General features: G+C 41.5%; 1 protein-coding gene across 1 annotated transcript; it reads right to left on the bottom strand.

The window, feature by feature from the left end:
- Positions 1-1,766: 1,766 nt before the first annotated feature.
- Positions 1,767-4,280, bottom strand: LOC308080520 (threonine--tRNA ligase 1, cytoplasmic-like; the record flags this gene model as incomplete). The annotated part of the gene is made up of 1 exon (XM_080422416.1): positions 1,767-4,280. One exon carries the CDS (start codon positions 4,278-4,280, stop codon positions 1,767-1,769), a length of 2,514 nt encoding a protein of 837 aa, XP_080278542.1.
- Between the last annotated feature and the right edge of the window lie 19,006 nt (positions 4,281-23,286).

The raw sequence follows: 23,286 nt of genomic DNA, 5'->3' as shown, positions 1-23,286 counted from the left end.
AATGTCTTACAAAGGTGTAGTTAAAGCTTAATGATTTGTGAGTTCTGGTCTCAGAAGGTTGAAAAGCAGCATGTCTTTGCTGCAGGTAGCCTGGCTGTCACACTACTGAAGTCACTTTTGCATGGACAGATTTCATTACATCTTCAGCCATTACTAGAAACATATCCTTTGTTCAATTCCCTATAGATCTCAAATTAATTTGGTGTTGCAGAATATATTTTTGCCAGACCCAAGGGGTCGGGCTTACATGAGGCTTTGTATCTGTTTTCTCCATACATGGTATGTCACTTTGTCACCCGGCCCCAGCCAAAAAAGTCTGTCCCTCTTTCGTCATGAACTATTCATGACATCATTTGTAGGTGTGTTACATACTAGGACTTCATTTAGGGTCTGGCAGAACCAGGTCTCCTGGTCTTGTTTTTAAATGTGAATCAGTGACTTCTTTATTAGGGATGCACCGATCATAGATTTTGATGGTACAATTAGTCTGAGGAACATCCAGTTTGACCATTTTAGTCGTTTTTTGGTCCTTTATTGACAGGTACAGTGTAGAGAGACAGGAAACACGGTCTGCTTTTTGGTTATGATTATTACACACAACGTCAATCGTGAGCGTGAGGGTTTTTTGTATTTTCCCCACAAAATTGTCTGTGACCATGCTAACATTTTAAATCAATCTTGATCATGAGGAGGCAGGATATGGCCACACTGAAGACTCTTTCTGAAAGCACGCTTGTAATAATTACATTTTTTACAATTTAGTCTCCACTTTGGGGTATTTTTGTCACTGAACATTTGCTCATAAGAGCCCTCTGCATTTAACCCATCCTAACTATCAGGAGCAGAGAGCGCTTTAATACAGCTCCGGGGAGCAGTTAGGGGTTAAGTGTCTAGCTAGTAGCTAGACACTTATCCCAGTGGGATGCAAAGGTACTTTCTGTCCACTATGGAGAGCAATTGTAATTTCTTCAACAAGTGCCTTTCACTTGTTGACAGCATCAACGCTGATGGTCAGAAGGGACAATCTTTAATTTTTTTTGGTTAGGGTGTTGCAATAGCTGAAAAGTTAGGGCACATGGAGACAAAATGGCTTCTTCAGTTTGTCTCTGGTTCGACTCCCAGCCACCCGGACATTTTGCTGTGACCTGTTCTCCGTCCACCTTTCCTGTGTCTCTTTCTCACTGTCACTGTCGAAATACAGTTGAGCAGAAATGTAAAACAAACAAAAAAAGGGAAATCAAAAATTTCTTTGGCTGAAGGCATTACCCTTCCTGATGTAGATGACCAGTTTTCCTTGCTGTGGTGATTTGCTTTAACAACCCAGACAGCTGCTGCTCTGTGTGTGTCTGGAGGCTTGTGTTGTTGTCAGTGCCATTGCTTCATCACTACAGGCCTTGACTGTGCCATCCAAATCATCTGCAAACCTTCCCTAACCCCTCTAGACTTGGACCTGAGTTGGCTCTGTACTTGAACCCCTTGTTTCCCCTCTTACACATAATCTCTTCACCAAAAATAGCAGATCTACCAGCTCACAATGTTGTGAGCTGGTAGAGGACTAAGGATCCCCCCTAAATATGGATGCTGGGGCTGAAGTGGTTAAAACCATCCCTTAATTAAAACCTCCCCTAAATCAAATCTAGTATTTTATTATTATTTTGAATTGTATTATTAATATAGGAATCAACATCAACTTTCACTTTCTCTCTCTCTCTCTGCACCTATTACCACACCTTTTTCTTGGGGTTCAGCTTTTTTTTTTGTCTGGTTCAAGTGGGGAGGTCCTGGGAGGCCACACTTTCCCCAGGCACCGCTCCACTGGCCGGGTCCAGGATCTCTTTGTCAGGGGAGCTTGTACCACCTGGGACACCATGCCTCTCATCTTGGCCACGTCTCTCTCTCAGTTCTTCCAGTTCCTCAATATCTTTCTTCAGTTTGGCATTTTCCACCATCAGCTTATTTGTCCTTTGCTCCAACATCATCAGGGCACTGTGGTCCGGCATCTTGTCCAAGGGGTGAGCTAGGATTATCTCTGCAAAGTCACATTTAAAAATGTCTAGAACAGTATTACAACAATTTTGATTGGGGGAAGGACAAGGTGAGGGAAAGCTAGCGTGGAACTCCTTTTCAGCGTTTGGACTCCTGCAGGACTTCAGCTTCTGCAGACGCTCAATGCACTCCTTAACGTTGCACTCACCGTGGACTTTGTTGTCCCGTGTGCGCACATTAACAGTGTCACTTGTTTTCTCCTTCTCTCCCACCACTAGGATGAAGTTGTACTGGGCTAGCTCTGCATTTCGGATCTTTTTCTTGAGAATGCATCCAGGGTCCAGATCTACATCTGTCATGAAACCGCTGTTGTGGAATTCCTGATGGACCTTCTGGGCATACTCGTCACATGTGCGTCCCACAGGCACGACCATCACTTGACGTGGGGAGAGCCAGAGAGGCCATTTGCCTCCATAGTATTCAGTCAGGGTGGCGAACATCCTTTCCACTGATCCCAGGATTGCTCTGTGAATGATCACCGGCTCCGTGCTCTTCCCATCGTCACCGACGAATTGGAGACGGAAGCGTTTGGGGAGCTGGAAGTCAAGTTGGATAGTGCCACACTGGTGGTATCGACCAATGGCATCTTTAATCTGAACATCAATCTTTGGTCCATAGAAAGCTCCATCCCCCTTGTTTTCAACCCACTTCTCCCCAAATTCATTTAGACTGTTTCTCAGTTTCTCCTCGGCCTGGTCCCATTTCTGAGGCTCTCCGAGGAATTTTTCCGGCCGTGTGGACAAGTTGAGTTTGAACGTCAATCCAAACACATTGTACACGGTTTGTAGGAAGTCCAGGCAACCTTTGATCTCGCCCTCAATCTGGTCCATGGAGCAGAAGATGTGAGCATCATCCTGCTGGAAGCGGCGAACCCGGGTGAGGCCGGTCAGGGCTCCACCCAGCTCATTCCTGTGTAGGACGCTGAAGTCGGCAAAACGGATGGGTAACTCTCTCCAGGAGCGGGACTGATGCCCAAACATCAGACAGTGACCAGGGCAGTTCATGGGTTTGAGGGCAAAATTCTCCTTCTCCACCTCAAAGGAGAACATGTTCTCGCTGTAGTTCTCGCTGTGGCCAGAGATCTGCCATAACTTGTTGTTGTAGATGCTGGGCGTTTGCACCTCCTGGAAGCCTCTCTTCCTGTATTCACTTCTGATGAAGTCCAACAGGGTGTTGTAGATGAAGGACCCTTTAGGCAGGAAGAAGGGGCTCCCTGGGCTCAGGTCATGGAAGAAGAACAGGTCCTGCTCCTGGCCTATTTTGCGATGGTCTCTGTTCTTTGCATCCTCCTGGAACGTCTCCCAGTCTTTGAGCATCTTGTGGTCAGGGAAAGAGATTCCATAGATTCTCTGGAGGCTTTCCATGTCAGCCTTTCCCTCCCAATAACTGGATGAATTCTTGTGAATCTTCATGGCCTTGATCTTTCCGGTGTGTCTCACATGAGGTCCTAAGCACAGGTCAATCAATGGACCACACCTGTAAACCGTAGTAGTGGGGGTAGTGATTTTCTCGTTCAGAATCCGACACTTAAACTTGTTGTACTTGAACATTTCCAGGAGGGTTTCCTTCTTAATCTCCAGCCTCTCAAAGGGCTGCTTCTCCTTGATGATCTTCTTGCACAAGGTCTCCAAACAGGGAAAGTCACTGCTTGATATATGCTTGTTGTTCTCGAGGTACATGTCATAGTAGAAACCAGTGTCGATGGGTGGACCATCGCAGAGGCAACCTCCGTATACCCGCTCCATGGCTTCACCCATGATATGGGCACTGGAGTGCCAGTACACTGCTTTGGCTTCCTCGTCGTCAAACTTGAGCAGCTCCAGGCTACAGTCATTCTCCAGCGGTCTGTCCAAGTCCCACAGAGAGTTGTCCACTTTAGCAATCACTGTGTCATCAGCAAGACCTTGGCTGATTCCGCATGCCACCTGGTATGGTGTGGTCTTCCAGGATTCAGCGTCCACCACCTTCCCATCAGGCAGGGTCACCTTGATGGGGAGAGCGGCGTTCTCAGCCCTCTCGGCCAACAGGGCATCATGTTCCGCTTTCAGCTTTGTGTAGAGAGACATGCGCTCCCCAATATACTGAGGTGGTGGCGTCAACTCAGCCCGGACACCTCCTGCAGCATCTTTGGCCTTCCTCTTGCCTCTATCTTTACCACCTCCAACCTTTTTGCTCTCATCTACATGAAATTCACTAATTTTGTCTGCAAAAAAGATACAGTCTTCTTCAGCCATAATGAATAATAAAAAAGCTATCCTACTGGGGTAGATAAATTCTAGGTGATTGCGTTAATGTGTGTGTACATCCACTAGGCAACTGGAAGAGTGAAATTGAATCAGCTGCACAAGCTTATATTGGCAGCATGACATCATAGTTAGTTTTGACATCATATGACCAGGGGTGCACATAACTTTTTAGGTCTAGTACTCAAAAGAGCACCTGGAGATGTGACTTGGTGCGCACCAAATAAATGGTCCCGTCCCGTCCCGTCCCCCTGCCGTTTTGTCAACGGGGGGGGGATTCAGCACGGTGCCCCCCGGGACAGTTTTGTCAACGGGGGGGGGGGGGGCGCTCTGCTTCCAAATTCCGCCGCTTTTCGACGTTTTTCTTTTCACGCCGTTTGGTGCCCTGTGCTGCGCTGCATTTATCCGCCAGATTGGGACGTTCACGACATATTTTGCGTGTCTGTGTGTCAGGATGCGAGGCAACACTCACACAATCACGTGTAGCATGCGTCCCCTCCCCCTGCGCCTAATGGCTGTAAATGGGGCCGACACGTGCTTTAGCGTGATTGTGTGAGTGTGGCTTCAGGAAGTAAATTCCTAGCCTCGATCTCCAGGCTTTTATTTTTTAGTTTTGCTAAAAAATAAAAGCTTGGAAATTCCTGTCACAGCTGTTGGTACGCAAAAGCGCTCCGCGTCGTCTGATGTGCCGCGCATTATTTATTTTGGGTGCGCGTGCGCATGCGCACGCGCACCTGCGCACCGGTTATGTGCACCCCTGCATATGAAATCATATGACATGACATCATAGTTAGACGCGGAGATCCACACTCTGTGTGTGTGTGTGTGTGTGTGTGTGTGTGTGTGTGTGTGTGTGTGTGTGTGTGTGTGTGTGTGTGTGTGTGTGTGTGTGTGTGTGTGTGTGTGTGTGTGTGTGTGTAGCTGTAGCCAGCATAGACATATAAAGGTAGATGCCTCCTCTGGCTCTGGGGGGGCAGCTGGAAATTTCCGCGTGCGTCACAGAAGGGGGCGTTCAGTAGGCCAATCAGAGGCAGGTGGGGGCGGGACAACTAGATTCTGACAAAGTCCTGGAAAAGACGCGCTGTGGTTGGCCAGTAGTCAACACGCTGTGATTGGCCAGTGCCCGTTCCCCCCGTAAATATGGCGGCCACCATACCAAACAGGTCGCTCCAACGAACTGCAGAGGCCAATGAGGTATCTAGGTTTCTATATCTATGGTAGCCAGGAGATTCAAATGTCACAAGCCGGGGTGGGGGTGGCAATGGACATTTAAAGGGAGAAAAGTACAAACTTTGTCAGGCTACTAGTCCTACATACTTACACCTAAAACCCCCATTCAAACTTTAAAATGTTCATCTTAATGTGGACATGTTTGCCTGAAAAGGAATCTTTGAAATGTTTCATAGTTTTAGAATTGTACTCCTTTAAAAGTTCAGAGATTTATAATGGAGGCAGATGGAAGATTTTGGGACCTCAAAAAAACACTTTCACCTAGAAACTCTGTTCACACTTTTTTATAATTCAGCTTACTGTGGACACACATGCTTGAACGTTTTACTTTGAAATGTTTTGTAGTTTTTGAGATATTTAACTTTTAAAACGTACATCTGAAAACTTTGGCACCTCACAGTTCCTTCATACTCCCAGCTGAAGTTTTACAGAAAGACATTTTAAGTGATCATTGTTGCCGTCTCTGGACTCCGAGTCTTGTCCTATTGCTATATTGCTGGATACCCGAGAGGGTGACATTGAATTTTGCAAGAGGGCATTGGCATCATATTCACTTGGAATTTCTTCCTGTAAAACTTTAGCTGGAAAGAGTTCTTTCAGACATAAACCCCCACCTTTAACTATCAGGAAACATTGATGGCATGGGACTTGAACCTGCGAACTATCTGTAGCAGAGGCAACTGATCAAGCACACCACACCACTGCGCCAACGCACCTTTAGGCCCTCAGCAAGTCTCTTCTAGTGGTTTTGACTTGCTTTTTTGTATTTTGGCCGTGAAAACGTCAAAGTACTACAATATTGAAGAATGGGAGAACTGGGATTTGAACATCGAACCTCTGTGCTGAGAGTCTGATCTTTGGACCACAATACCATCTCTCAACAACTCACATTAAGTCTCTTTGTACAGTTGAACCGTTATTTTGTGTTATTTCTTTCTTTCTCAGAGGCCTCCGACAACAACAATTCTTATTTTTTTTCCAATATTTGGGTCTGGCAGGGTTAAAAGGCTTGACTGATTGCGTTGAATGATGCTGTATGACTAAACACTTTAAAGATAAATCCATGTGTTGATGTGTGTATATGATCTACTCCTTGTCATGACAACTACATGAAGGACTGACTTTCCAAGTAAATATTTTAAGGATTTCAACCAAGTCTTTTAATGAGGCCAACAATACATTGAACTAAAGCAATGTATCATGTCAGTATCATGGTCAGTATCATGTCAGTATCAAGGTTAGTATCATGGTCAGTATCTGACATGATACTGATAATGCTGACCGTGATTTGGAGACACAATGACCAGTACCTTATAGACACAATGACCAGTATCATGGAGACACAATGACCAGTGACATATAGACACAATGACCAGTAAGTCCCTGTCACACAGTGCTGTGAGAGGGGCCTGATGTGACAGGGCCTGACACCCCGGTGACGGTGAGGAAACTATACTAAACAGAGAGGTTTCATTCCCCCTTCTGACATACTAAACAGCTAGTAAAGTACCCCATCTTGTGGTAAAGCAGTATATGTACAGCCGAGTAATGTGCGTGTGTGTGTGTGTGTGTGTGTGTGTGTGTGTGTGTGTGTGTGTGTGTGTGTGTGTGTGTGTGTGTGTGTGTGTGTGTGTGTGTGTGTGTGTGTGTGTGTGTGTGTGTGTGTGTGTGTAAAACTGAATGCCTCAACTCCTACAATTCAAAGAGCTTGTCTGGGTGGGGTGGGGGGGTCCCTAGCCATGGATCAAAGACCTGCCAACCTCAGACCGTCAGACCGTTTTTTTTCCCAGGGGGGGGGGGCTCTTGACCACGCTGGGGGTCATTTTTAACAGAGTAGATGTAATTTCCAGTATTCTGGTGGATTTGGGGAGTTTGACACTTTTATCAGGCTTTACTTACATAGGATCCATTAAAAAGTTAAAAGTAGCAATAAAAGAGCCATATTTAATAATAACATTTTGCTGGGGAACCCCCCCAAGGACCCCTGGGTGTCCCCGGACCCCACTTTGAGAACCAATGTTGAACCATGGAAATGTGAAGTTAGCCTGGTAGGGACCAGGCTAACAGCCAAGTTTACTTAATCCAGTGCCTTGTTCTTCAAGTTTTTCCACAATTAATTCAACACATGTGTTTGTATATGGACTCATTTTAATGACCCTGCATTCAAATAAAATTAAATAAATACAATAAGATATAATCAATTTAATTATATTACTGAAATAGAGTGTGACCATGAATCATAATTGTTTCACAATGACTCATGTGATATGTCATTGTCACTCTGTTAACACTATAGTTCATATTGTTGTTAGATTTTTTTTTTTTTTTATATTATAAAAAATGCCTGCCACGCCACTACTCAGCTGCTCAGAGCCCAGCTGGTGATATTAACAACAACAGTACTTCCTTCGGCCGACCATCGTGTCTCCTCATTTCAGCTGTTTAAAACAGATTTGTAGTGTAAAACATCACAGTTATGCACTAGAAATGGTTAGGATATGTTCTAAACTTCATAATTTCATTGATGACATGTCAAATATTTTTTTATTTTTAAAGTTATATCGAGCTGAAAACTTAAATTGTTCTGTTAAAGTACATCACGCTAGATACTACACAGGGGTACCGGTTTATGGCTACACATATGTTTTTCTAGTTAATATTCCACTCATTGACAGCTTATTTTTTAAGATAATGGTTCAAAATGACACATTGTACTGTACACATGAGGAAAAGAGTGCTTTGCTTTATACTATGCTCTTGGCCCCATTTGGAACCTCACTCTGTATGAGCTATCGTGGAGAGTGAGGGTCGCTGTGTGTATATATTTGGCCTTGAGAGAGGTGTGTGTGTGTGTGTGTGTGTGTGTGTGTGTGTGTGTGTGTGTGTGTGTGTGTGTGTGTGTGTGTGTGTGTGTGTGTGTGTGTGTGTGTGTGTGTGTGTGTGTGTGTGTGTGTGTGTGTGTGAGTGATTGGGTGTCATGCTTGGTGCCTTTAGATTTTTGGCTGATGGCTGCTGGGACTGATTCTGTGACCTATGAACTACGAATGAGACACATGACCAGACAAGACCACGGACATGCCGCCAGTGACCGGTGACCACAGGGCACGAGGGAACCAGGCTGAGAAAGTATGCTGTGCATATGGTACGTTCAAAGTGACTGTATCTCTTGTCCTTGATAATAATTGTACATTCTTGTGTCTTTCATTACACCAGACTTCACCACCCTAGACTTCACCAGCGACTACACTGACTACTCATGAACACACATCAAAATGCAAACTTTGTTCAATAATAAACTTTTGTTGTATTGCCAAGTGTTCCATTTTTCTTTTCCCATCTTTTTATAAATATTTTTTTGGGGCTTTTCTGACTTTATTTATAGGTATAGTGGAGAAGGACAGGAGAAAAGGGGAGAGGCATGCAGTAAAGATCGTTCGGAACGGGACTCGAGGCTTCCCATCTTCTTTTTAAGCAGCTCAGCCAACACCAGACATTTCTGAGACTTGTATCCCAACAACCTGCTTTTTTTATTCAATGGTGTCCTCTTTGTAGCTGAAGACTATCTTTTCCACTGTACATTTGTAATAGTTATCCTCTCGTCTCTGGGTAACATGTCACTGTTGTGCTGTTGACAGCCCCTCTCCACACCAGGTATACTAAGGCTGTCTTGATTGACTTATGATCCCTACCACCTAAGCCGTTTTAATAAACGTGTGTGTGTGTGTGTGTGTGTGTGTGTGTGTGTGTGTGTGTGTGTGTGTGTGTGTGTGTGTGTGTGTGTGTGTGTGTGTGTGTGTGTGTGTGTGTGTGTGTGTGTGTGTGTGTGTGTGTGTGTGTGACTAACCAAAAAAACTCTTTCTTTCTTGACAAAAAAGAACTAATTGAATCATAAAATTTTTTAATCATAAAATCATAAACATATTTAAAGGTACAGAGAAACACAGCAACCAGTACCATATGTTCATTTTGTCTGTTAATACTGACATTTATCTGTTATTGTGTGTCATGCTTGGTGCCCTTTAGATTTTTGGCTGTTGGTACTGATTCTGTGAACGAGACACATGACCAGAGAAGACCAAGGATGTGCAGCCAGCGGCAGGCGACCACGGCATGAGGGGATTTAAGCAGCTCAGCCAACACCAGACACTTCTGAGACTTGTCAGTGATCACCCAACACCTAAATGTGAGTTTTCAATTTGTATCCTTTTTTATTCAACATGTCCTCATTGTAGCTAATTATGAGCCTGGTCCTCAAGATACTCAAGGGATCAGTGAGCCCATGTACCTGTCTAACTGCTTCAACAACATGAGAGACACACGCAGGTTACAACACCAGAAGGAGCTACACTGAACTTGTTCAACCCAGATTCGGCACCAACTTGGGGTTAAATTTGTTCTGTTATGCCACCAAAATGTGGAATGCCCTACCAACACCCATCAAAAAGTGGGTGACTCCTTACCCTCCTTCAAAACCGCCATAAAGAGCACCTGTCTACAATTTGCAACTGGTCCTAGACAAGTCTTCTAAGCTTGATACCAGAAATGTATTCAATCAATCAAAATAGCTTGATACGTTAATGTCAATCTTTACAGCAGCTATAAGTATAAATGTCAAACCAAACCCACATAACATTGCATTTATTTCATTGTGTTTTCTGAAGTAGATCTTGAAAGTATTCTCTACTGCACATCAAGAGCCAGAACAAGCACAAGGTTTCTCTATACATGTAGACATTCAAATATTGTTTATGTTCACTGTTTTTGTTCATTAGTGTGCTCGCATGCATTATCAGGCCAAAAACTAAATATGCTCTAGGTCCTCTTGAAGAAAACGGCACAGGGCTAACAATCTGTAGAGCTGGAAAGTGTTAAACTGTATTTTGTATTCAACATTGGGGCCATATTCCTTTACAGCAAAGAGTGAAGACTGCACAAGGTAAATGTTAGCCACATGAACCCTATAGTCCCTATTCTGGACACGTCATAATAGACAAACCATCTGTGAAAGTAGCCGATCTACAAGCTCACAACATGTTGCGTTGCAACGCGTTGTGAGCTTGTAGATGAGCTATTTTCGGCACAACGGATTTGGTGTTGCCGTGACGGCATCAAAGAGATGCAAGGCTTTAACACCATATTGGTGTATATGTCACAGGGAAAATGGCATTCCAGGGAAATTGACAGGGGAGCGCTTGTTTTATAGGCACGGGGCGGTGCTGCGAGGCGGGGCTTTGATGCGAGGACGACGACCACAACAACAACATACTAAGAAGGAAGCTACGCTAGGGGAACGCTGAAAATAAAATGGATAATATGAGAGAAATACTCAAGTAAAGTACGAATACCTCAAAATTGTACTTGAGTAAATCTACTTTGTTACTTTGCACCATAGATATATATAAAGGCTAGATGGCTCATGGGAGATTCTCAAGCGTAGCTACACCGCGGCCATCTTGAAACAGTCAACAGCTCTAGTCCGCTCAATGGAAGCCGGTGCAAGGTGAGTGATCTGCACAAACAAAATTACTCTTAACTCGCTGAAATATTGACCGATTTACAAACGGTTTGGTTTATTATAAACGTTATTAGCATGGCTATGATACAGGATGATTGGACATGTTGAAATTGCAGCTTTTCCTTTCGAAAAACGACGTAATCGTGCAGCATAGTTGTGTGTCAGGGCTACTTGCGCAAGAAAAATACTCTTAACTCGCTGAAATCTTGACCGATTTACAAACGGTTTGGTTTATTATAAACGTTATTAGCATGGCTATGATACAGGATGATTGTACATGTTGAAATTGCAGCTTTTCCTTTCGAAAAACGACGTAATCGTGCAGCATAGTTGTGTGTCAGGGCTACTTGCGCAAGTTATCTAGGCTGAGACCACAGTCGAGATATTCAATTATTATATTGGTTTTATGACGACCTAATCTTTGGTATAAATGACAATCTTTGTGGATTGTTTTATTTATTAGCTGGCTAATAACAAGAGGCTGCAGAGGGATAGTCAGACCTAGTATTACAAAGTTGACCCAGCAACTTTACACCAGTGTATCTTTTCAACATAACTTAAGTTGCACATGATTTCTTCCAAGTGGTTTGGCTTATTAAAAACGTTTTACATTTAGATACATTATGATACAGGAAATTGCTGGCTTTGTGTTTACAGAAGTACGCCTACCAGTGAAGATGCCTGATTTTTGTGCAGCCTACGGATGCTCTAATCGTCGTAATCTGGATGCAAGAACCCATGGGATCACCTTTCACAAGTAAGATATGACAATATTAGGATATTATTTAGTTACTTAGTGGATGTATGTACAATACAAGTCCTGCTACAGAAACAGCGGGGGTATGTGAGATAATAGACTTGTTGACCCAGGCTTTTTAGAATATGTTGCTACCATTTGTTTACACAATTATTGAATGTTTCTTTTGGACACCTTTTTTATAACTCTTAGTGTGGTTGTCTTATTCTTAAAGTTGACATGCATACATGCATGCATGCATGCATGCATGCATGCATGCATGCATGCATACATACATACATACATACATACATACATACATTGTGACTTTCATGTATGCATGCATGCATAAAAGTACCCCAAAAATATGATGATTTAGGTGTGTATTTTTGTCCTTACCCTTAAAAGGAAAGAAGGGTGGAAAATGTTGACAATAATTTATATATCTGGCTACCTTCTCATTTTTCTAAGGTTTCCCAATACCAGAGAGAGGAGGAGGCAGTGGGAAATTGCCCTGAGAAGGGACGGTTTTGTGTCCTCTCCCAGGACACTGCTCTGCAGTGAACACTTCAAGGGTGAGGACTTTGACAGGACGGGCCAGATTGTTCGGCTTAAAGATGGTGTTGTGCCAACAATTTTCAACTTCCCAGCTCAATTTCAAAGGGTATGTGTGTGATTGATATATCAATATATAAATCTGTGATTAAATGTCACACTTTAGTTTTTCTTTCTGAAAGTTTATGAATAGATAATGTATCGTGCATTACAGCACCTTTTAGACACTCAATATGCCTTTTAATTATGTTTTATTTTAGCCGGTAGCAACAAGAAGCACAACCACTTCTAGAAGAGTGGAGGAGAACCTGCCAATGGACTTGTCGCACGATGAACCTCAGCCTTATGTTGTGAGTATTTGCACGTGGAATGTCACTAACAAATAAGAGCATCATATGGCTTATTACATCCTTTATCTTGGTGATACACAGGAAGGTTACTAGAAGAGCCTAATATTATTTGAGGTGGTACTTTGTGTAAAAAGTTTGAGAACCACTGGCTATGTCACTTGCTCTGTCACTCATACACTTTAATGAATAAACATGTGCAAAGATTGAAACTACACCCAGGGGTAGGCAACCTTTACAATCAAAAGAGCCTAAAAACACATTTTTGCCTTATAATTAAGATCAATTTCTTAAAAGTACACTGAGTTGTGTTTTCCGTTGGAAATTGGAGAACTTAAAAAAAAGTAGGCTCACAGCATTGATAAGTGAACATTGAATTGTTAAAAAAGCAACTGTTATTAATTTCCAGATTACTATTATTTATATATTTGTATATTTTGCCAAAGCAACAGGGAGCCACTGGAGAGAGGCGAAAGAGCCGCAAGCGGCAGGCCACTGACGACCATCCATATCCATTGCCTGCTTGCCCCAATGCTATAAAGGCCAAACTCGACAGAGCCTCAGCGAGGGTGAGGAAACTGCAGCGGGAGAAGACGAATGCCTTGGCGAGAGAAAGGAGGGCCAAGAAAAACATGCGCGCTCTTCTGGAGGAACTGAAGCAGAAAAATCTCATCAACGAAGAGCTGAAAGACAAGCTTGAATGCTACTCAGGTACAATACAAATATTACATTGAATATTTTGTGTATTTTATGTTCTTTGTTAGACTTCCAGTTCCTAGTTACTATTAAAAGGAGACATACTAAATCACTTTTGCTAATTGAATTTCAGATCTTCCAGTTCACCTCCTGTCGAGGCAGGGTGCAGAGTACACCAAGGCCCAGAGAGATTTTGCTCTTACCCTCCATCTGCATGGTCCAAAGGCATATCACTACCTGAGAGACACTCTGCATATTCACCTCCCACATCCCAGTTCATTGCAAAGGTATTCTTCATGATGTCTAATTTTAAACTACATTAAGCAGTAAGCACTACATACTGTGTTATCATGGTTAAACTTACTGATCTAACAGCTCATGTCTCATGCTGATACATTTTGATATTGTAGCTATTTTTAGTATGTCCAGTGTCTACAATAGGGATGCTTGGGTTAGTGGTTAAATGGCTATGTGGTTAATTGGGTAAGTGGTTAAATGGCTACTTTTTAATTTTAAAGGTGGCTGAGCTCTCTTGATGCCAAACCTGGTCTCAACAAAATGATGTTGGACATGCTGGAAAGACGGCGTCAGGAAGATGAGGCCAAGTACGGGTGTGTCACTCTGATGCTGGATGCCATGTCCATCAAAAAGCACGTCACATATGATCCTCAGACACAAACAATGTCTGGATTTGTGGACATGGGGGATCGACTGAATGAGACTGACATTGCCTCTGAGGCTCTTGTGTTTATGGTAGTTGGGCTTCAAGGTTATTGGAAAGCTCCAATTGCTTATTATTTGACCAGGTCCCTCACACCAGAAACACAGAAAGTCTTGGTAGAGCATGCATTAGAAGAGCTACATCATCGTCAGATAAGGGTGGTGTGCATGACAATGGATGGCCATGCATCCAATGTCAGTATGTGCACCCAGCTTGGGTGTGATCTAAAAGGAAACCCCTGTGAGCCCTTGAAGACCCATTTCCCACATCCAGTAACCCATGACAAGGTTTTTGTTATGATGGACGCTTGCCACATGCTGAAGTTGACACGCAATATGTTGCAGGTACATGCTGATAATTGTCTATTTGCTCTGGTTGACTCTATTCTGCTTTTTATACATTTTGATATTTTGTATTTACATAATTGTGGACAATATGATGCTTTACATTTGACGTGTGCTAGCAGTGAGAAAATACTCTGATTCTGCAGGCATACAGCCCAATTAGAAGCATCACTGGCAGCATCAATTGGAGCTACATAGTTCATCTGAACAATGTCCAAAAGAAAAGTGGACTACATGCTGCCAACAGAGTCACAGATAAGCATGTGAACTTTGCTAATCAGAAGATGAAGGTATGTTTTTATGATGATTTATATATAGAGGGCCGCAATAGAAATAGGCTCTAAGGCTTTATTGTGTTTTTATCTGTGGTGATGATGTTTGTATCTTGTAGCGCTAATTTGCTCTTGTATCTTGTAGCGCTAATGTACTCTTCATTTGAACTATCTCCTTATAAACTCATTCAAGGTCTCCCTGGCTGCTCAGACTTTGAGTAACTCTGTGGCAGTAGCGCTCCGCACCTTGCGGGAGATGGGCTATGCAGAGTTCAAAGACTGTGAGGCTACTACAGAATTCATTGAGGTAATGACAACATTTGAGTGTTTAATTGCTTTAACCCATTTAATCCTGTTGGCATTCCCATTTTGTCATGTCATCACAGGTGAGAGATTTCAGATTTTAAGTTTTCACAAAAACGTGAAAATACCAGATGTGAAAGTTCACAACACACCGCTTGTAGATCTTCTGTTTTTCTTGTTTGTTATATAGCACAACAGTAATACATTAACATTTGAATTTGGGCATCAGAACGATTAGACCATCTTCAAATTCAACAATATGCAAGCACTTGGATAAAACTGTTTATACTTACCTCATACTTATCTCAGAAGCACCCTTATTGTCACATATCAGATTTACAGGTTTAAAGCAGTGCAGCAATTTAACACAGCCACATAGGAAATAGAGTTCTATCAAGCTATACCTCATACTTAGATGTTTACTATTTGATACCTGTTGACACCCAGTTATGGTGATGATTTCAGTGCTTCCAGTTAATTTAGATATTTGTTTATAGATAACGGACAGGCTGTTTGACATCCTGAACAGCCGCAATCCTAGAGCCAGAGGGCCCAAAGCCCCTCTTGGTTCAAGAAATTGGACAAGTACCAGGGAGTTCTTGTCAAGAGCCAGGGGGTACTTGCTCACTTTGAAGACGGAAGATGGCACACCCCTTTACCGAACAAAGAGGTCTTACAAAATAGTGAATGTTCTGTTAGTGATGCACTGATACCATTTCGCCCCACACAAGTAAAAGTACAACTAAACTTTTTAGTAGTCGCCAATACCCAGTACAAATTCTTTATTATAATGAAATGATCAGAATTGGAGTGCTGATTTAGAAAATAAGGGTTTATTTTATTCTTTGTTATACAGTATGTATACAAGTATTCAATTTACCAATCATTAAATTATCTAAGGTAAAACTAAGTAGTACTGCTTTGGTGCTCAGACTGAGTATCTAAGAGTTTTACCAATAGAGATTACCAATAGCTCAACTCTACCGGTTTCAGTGCATCCCTAAGTTCATGAGATGATGTTTATCATCAAGTTTGTGGTTCTCTACTATCTTCTGCATCGAGTTGAGATGCCCTGTCCTCCTGTCTGCATCGAGTTCATAAGATGCTCTGTCCTGTAAGATGATCTGTCGTGTCTGCATCGAGTTCATGAGATGCTCTACTGTTCTGCATCGAGTTCATAAGATGCTCTGTCCTGTAAGATGATCTGTTGTGTCTGCATCGAGTTCATGAGATGCTCTACTGTTCTGCATCGAGATCATAAAGTGGTACGTATTATTCATATTATACTATCTTGCTCCAAAGTGTTTGCTGTCAGTGAATGTGTCTCTGTTCCAATTCTCTTGTGTTCAGTCCCCCCCCCCCCAGATGCAGGTGTCAAAATGGTATGTATTGCATGGTCTGCATGTTGGTGGTGAATTGATTCAAGCAGGTTTAGTGTCCCAAAAGTAATTTTAAGGATCCTAAACCCCACACCGATTATAATTTTAAGATCAGGGATGCAAACTAGTCAGCTTTAGGTTACGGTCCCCCTTTTCCCCAAAAAATGTGGCAATGAAGTGAATTGTGTGAAATTTGGATTTGTGTGTGCCCTGGCAGCTCCCTGAGAAGTGCTGCACTGGGATCTATTTTCACCCTATACCGTATGCGTTTGCATCCCTGCTTTCTTGTCTCCTGTTTTGGTGGGATCATCATAGTAATACAATATTTGCTTTTGAAGGTTCCTCTCTATCCTGGGCTTCATCATCAACATCGACACGTTGATGTTGTTGGTTCCTGTGCTGCTTGAAGGACAGCGGTATGTCCTGACCTACAGGTTCAGCCAGGACCACCTGGAGCTCCTCTTCAACTCCATCAGAGCATCGGGTAGGGTTCATATTTACCAGCCGCAACACTAAGTGACACAAAGTGTCAGCAAATGCTCGTATTCTTTTCAATTTGTTGGTCCAAATGTTTTTTATTTTCTTTGTGTTAAAATGTGGTTAAATGCACTTCTAGATACAGTATCTAGAAGTGTCACAGAAACCATTTAGAGTATTATGAAAAAAGTCTGTTTGTTTGTCTATCTGTTTGCAGAATTTGTCACCACTGTGATACAGTCTGACTCCGAACTGTATGATGATGTCATTCAACTTAATTATGTGGAAAAAAATATAATTCAGGCGTGGCTATTTCAAACTTTACTTTTCTTTTTAAGCAAAAAACTATATTGAAATATCTGTGTCATATACTCATATATCGTGTTTATTTTAAGGTGGCTGGAATAACAACCCTAATGCCAGCCAGTTCAAATACATCTTCCGGAAGCTGATGGCCCGGTGTGGGGTTGTGAAACCAAGCAGCAAAGGCAATGTGACGGCACAGGATGACACAGAGTCCCTACCAGCTGGAGCCATGTCCTCTGCTGCCCAGTCCTACCACATCGACACGTCTACAAACCTGTCAGCTGTAGATATGTCCTCTGTAGAAGGAGAAGATCTTCCATCCCCGTTTGCTGACATTCCTGCCCTTGTACATGATCACAGCTACCTTCCCACCCGCTTCGATGGTCTTGTGGACAACGCTCTCGTGTACATTTCAGGTAGAGGTTGACCGATAGTTGATATAGCTTATAACCGATTGTGCCAATAGTCAAAATCTGGGGTGAGAACGATGGCCAATTAATCAACGATAGTCCACAAAAAGAAATATTCACAGTCGTAAGTTCTATCCCCATGCTTATTAATTATTATATTATTAATCGGTCTACCTCTAATTTCAGGATTTGTTGTGCGACGGACGTTGAAGAAACTGTCCTGTGATGTCTGCCGTGACAGCCTGGTGACGGACGCTGCATCTGCCAGTAAGGACAAGAGCTACCACCTGCTGACTCTAAGAAACAATGGAGGCCTGGTGATTCCGTCTGAAGGCACGGTGAAGGTCGTCAGGGCAGCAGAGTGGGTCATTCGCCAGTCATCGGCAGATTCCAGACGTTCACAGCCCATCAAACTGCTAGAGATCCTCTACATTGTTCGGAAGAGGATGGGTTCAGAGGATGTGTTTTTGCTCGGGGAGCACATTGTCGACACACAGTATGGCATTGACAGTCACCACCATACACTGTTGACATTAGTTGTGTCCCTGTTTTTCAAGCTTAGGCTCCACCACATTGCAAAAATTACTACTCTGAGCTTACAGAGTGGCAACGTGAGACAGAAGCTCACAAAAACGGTCCTTTTCAAAGGCCATTAGCTCCAGCTTTACTCTAGTACTGTACTTAAGAACAATTTTGAGGTATTGTTACTTTACTGGAGTATTTCCAATTTTCAATACTTTTACTTTACAAATATTGTACTTTTACTCCTCTACAATTATTTGAAAACTTTACATTGTAGTTACTTTGTAGATACTTTTACTTAAGTAAACATTTGAGTCCTTTATCCACCACTGCCAATCACTCTCTGTCAGGCTGAGGCGACTAAAGTCAACATCAGTGCCTGAATCTGTTGTCGCGCATGTGTGTTAAAAATGATCATAAAAACAAGAATTTAGCTACAATTTATGTCCTATGCAATAGATATTTCTTAGCAACATGAAAGTTCAAGTGATTCCAGTATTATTGCAATCTTATCAGCATATTGTGATGATTATCGAGATAATATTGTTAAGCTTAAAGCGCAGCAAAAAAGTGACTGCTGTGAGCTTGTATAACTGCTATTTTTGAATAGCAGATAAAATGGATAAAGTGGTTAAAATTATTATTGCTATATTAACACATTTTTCTTGGATCCCCCTGGAACCTCCCCAAGGACCCCACTTAGAGAACCAATGCCATAGAATATCCCTGGTTTAAGTGGTTAATTGGATTTGGCCATTTTGGGTGCTTGTTGAATGTGATGTGTCACTGTGTCTTATTGGTTTTGTGTTGTACTGTATTGTATTGTGTGCACATGTCTCCAAGACATTTAAAACAATAAAATGACCTTGAACCTTGAAGCCCCATCTCTCCCCTCCTGCCCCTGCTTCCACACCACACCAAGTTCTTCTTGGGCTTTTTTCGACTACAAGAACTCAGCGCACCGTGCTATGTAGTGGTAACGTATTTCAGAGGTTCTGGATTTGTTTCCAAATCGCAGACCTTCATGGGTTTCTGTAGAAGTTTTCAGGATATGTCTTGGTTAGGACTGGGACGATATGAAGATTTCATGTAAAAAAAAAATGTGATAAATGAGACAGAACTGGCCTACTGTCTGTGAGATAATTTTATGTTGGTTTGATTGTTCTGATAAAGGTGTGAATATCTAAATAATATACCACCATATGCTATTGTCATTAGTTGTGTCCCTGTTCTTCAAGCTAAGGCATTGCTAAATTGTGGCAACACGAGAGATATGTATATATAAAATATATTTTAAAGTTATATATTATAAATATTAACAATATAATAAAAATAAATGGAATTATTTTATATATATATATATATATATATATATATATATATACTGTATATATATATATATATATATATACTGTATGTATACTGTATATATATATATATATATATATATATATATACTGTATGTATACTGTATACTGTATGTATATACATACATATATATATACTGTATACTGTATGTATATATTTATATATATATATACATATATATATATATATATACATATGTGTGTATATATATATTTATATATATATATATATATATATATATATATATATATATATATGCATATATATATATATTTATATATATATGCATATATGCATATATATATATATATATATATATATATATATATATATACATACATACACACATATACACTGGTAAATATTTAATATAAATACCCTGTGTGTGTGTGTATAGCTATTGCTTTATCTATCTTTTTTCTTTTTTCTATCTATCTATATATTTTTTTAAATTTGCAGTATCATAACTACATCTTTGATGTTTATAAAAAACCAAACCGTTTGAAAATCGGATGAAAATTGAGCACGCTATGGTTATTTCAATAGTACATGCCCCATAGACATAATGTTATGAATGAGCGAACTGCCTGTTTCAAGATGGCCGCCAAGTGGCAACGTCGGTCTGTATTGGCCAGCAGCGCGGGTGAGTCATCTAGCCTTTATATATATCTATGCTTTGCACCACTAGTACAAGCCTCAGTGGCGCACTTCGATAATCATTGGACTCCCCACCCACTACCACTGGGAGCCGGGGTTTGACTCCAGCTTGGGACATTACTTTTTCAAACAACCGCGGACTACTTTTTTTTCGCTGATAAAGTATAGTTTTGGACCATGACGGAAGGCGCTCCGACTTAGCAGACCTTGAGGCCGAGGAGTCGCGCGCGAGTGCCCGCGACGACCGGCCGATGGTCTGCTAGTCGACTTAAGCGCCGTCCGAGTTATGTACCGATAGGCACAGAATCGTAAATGATGTTGTGTGGGGACTGCGTTTGCCCCAAGTGCCACTCACTGCACTAACATAGCCCGCCAGGCCCGCCCCCTGGAGTGTGTGTGTGTGTGTGTGTGTGTGTGTGTGTGTGTGTGTGTGTGTGTGTGTGTGTGTGTGTGTGTGTGTGTGTGTGTGTGTGTGTGTGTGTGTGTATGTGTGTGTGTGTGTACACGCGCGCGTGTGCGCATGCGTGTGTGCGTGCTGGTTTGTGCATGCGTGCGTGTGTGGTGTGGGGCTCATGTCTGGCTTGCATTGCCCTCTAGCGTTGATTCTACAGAATTGCATGAGGGGCATGAAAACAAGCGTACCCCTTTAAATTTCCCTGGAATGCCATTTTCCCTGTAACATATATAACACCATATTGGGAGGCTTCCACAACGAGGTGGTGATATTAATCTGCAGTTCTCCTTAAACGGGAGAATGGCAAAAGCCTGAAACATCACAGCAGCACTCGGGTGCAATGAAGCACTTTGCAACAGGAGCCCACAGTGTGCAAACCTTTTTTGTTTTACAACATGAGAAGAGCGCCTTAAGAAAGACAGCCATCCATTCTGTCAGTGCAAGAGTTATCTGATTGCTTCTTCACAGTGTACACATGTGATTGACAAGAAGTATAGTCAGGAATGAAAAATTGTCTCGTCTGTACTACGCAACATCTGTATTTGCTGTTGATTTTTGTTTGTTTAGTTTTTTCATTGCAGAAGCCATTGGGACTACATGTACATGCTACAAAGCAGCAAGTCAACAGCGCCATGACCGATCACTTCAAACAGGCTTCAGGTCGAAAGTGGTGGTGGGGGCTAAAGAAACAGACTGCAATCAACAACAGAATGAAGTGGTCTTCTTGTCTTGTGGTTCATGGTTCATCAAACTCATGGTTCAAGTTTCAAGGTTGTTTTATATTGTTACATCTTGTGCACAGGTAAATGGACTGCATTTATGCGTTTAACGCCCTTCTAGTCTTTCCGGCCCTTCAAATCGCTCTACGATGTACTTCACATTCACCCAGTCACACACCGATGGCGGAAGAAACCATGCAAGGCACCAACCTGCTCATCAGAAGCAGTAGGGGTTCAGTGTCTTGCTCAAGGACACTTAGATGATACTTAGCCAGCTTCCTTCCTCTTGTATGTCAAAGTAGGGCATTAATTTACTAAATATTCTAAAATGATAGTCTGCACACTATGGCTTGCAGGGCACCCAGTTAAAAGCTGATGTGTGTTTTCAGACATTTAACCACTTAAAATCCTCAATACTTTGTAAACTTGAGCTTTGACCTGCTGTTTTTTTCCCTGTACACAAAATCTCTTTACCGAAAATAGCAGATCTACAAGCTCGTATCTGCTATTTTTGGCTAATGTTCCCCCCAGAATAGGGAGTTAATATCTCTGAGGAACCCCTAGGGGTCCTGGAGCCCCTGTTGAAGACCCCTGGTGTATATCATACAATAAAGCTTTTGACTGGGTTCCCTGCAAGCCACAGTGTGCAGACTATTTTAAAATTGCCTGTGATTTTTGTTGGTCCTGCAGGATGCACCTACCCTCCAGTAGTCTTGTATTAATTGACTAAAAACACATGTTTAAATATTCAGAGACAAGATTTCTGCAAGACAGTAACGTATAAAAGGCTATAGTTTCAACCAAAAAATTAGGAATAATCCTACATCCACTCAATAAGAGTGCACGTTGTTTGGCTGGACCTGGTATTGTAATTTGAATACTTGCGTGTTGTGCAGTGGTGTAAAGTAACTAAGTACATGTACTCAAGTGTTGTACTTAAGTACAATTTTGAGGTATTATTACTTTACCTGAGTTATTTCCAGTTTTCAGTACTTTTACTTCTACTCCACTACATCTCAGAGGCAAATTTATACTTTTACTCGACTAAAATTATTTGAAAACTTAAGTTACTAGTCACTTTGTAGATTTAGATTATTACAAAACATACATTAACCACTTCAGCCCTATATACATTTCGGGCATTTGAAAATAGCCGATCTACAAGCTCACAATGCGTCACATTGTGAGCTTGTAGATCGGCTATTTTCAAAAGATTTTTATACATTTGAAAACGTGAAATGGGACATTCTGCATAATGAGTACTTTTACTTTTGGTACTTTAAGTACATTTTGATGCCAATACTTTTGTACTTTTACTCAAGTACATTTTGAATTCCAGGACTTTTACTTGTAACAGAGTACTATATCGCAGTATTGATAATTTTACTTATAATAAAAAATGTGAGTACTCTTTCACCACTGGTGTTGTGACACTGCACTTTTTGGACTTGTTTTATTTGTGTATACTGCTCTGTATACGATTATATTTGCACTGAAAATAACAGACTACATAAAGAAAAAGGTTTTGTACAAAGCTTTGCTTAATGTTTCTTTGTTGAAATGACAGGGAAAATGGTATTGTGAATTAAGTAGAATTTTGCAGAACAATTAAAAAAGGTAATAAGGTATAGTAAGAAAATGTGTCATTTCTATGCAGTGGTACAATGGAAAACTTACTGTTTAACTAACTTATATTTAAATATCCAGTAAGACACCAAAGACATTTTAATGTATATTTATCATTATGTGAAAGGCTTCCATTACCAGGTACAGCAGGTAAGGACTGTTTAGAATAAATGGTATTCATTTTAGATTTTTGGAAAATATTAACCATAAAACAATGTTTGCACATTTAGATGGTGTGTCTTGCCTATTTCAGTTGCGCGAGTCTTGTTTGTAGATTTGCTACTTTTGCTATTTTAGAATTTTTATGCTGAAAAGTAACAGTTTTGGCCATAACGAGGTTTCCGCCCGACAGACGATATA

The sequence above is a fragment of the Gymnoscopelus braueri genome, assembly GCF_963280865.1.
Source record: "Gymnoscopelus braueri genome assembly, chromosome: 24".
NCBI classification, from domain to species: domain Eukaryota; kingdom Metazoa; phylum Chordata; class Actinopteri; order Myctophiformes; family Myctophidae; genus Gymnoscopelus; species Gymnoscopelus braueri.
The sequence above is the reverse complement of the archived record's forward strand: the minus strand, read 5'-3'. Positions and strand labels throughout refer to the sequence as shown.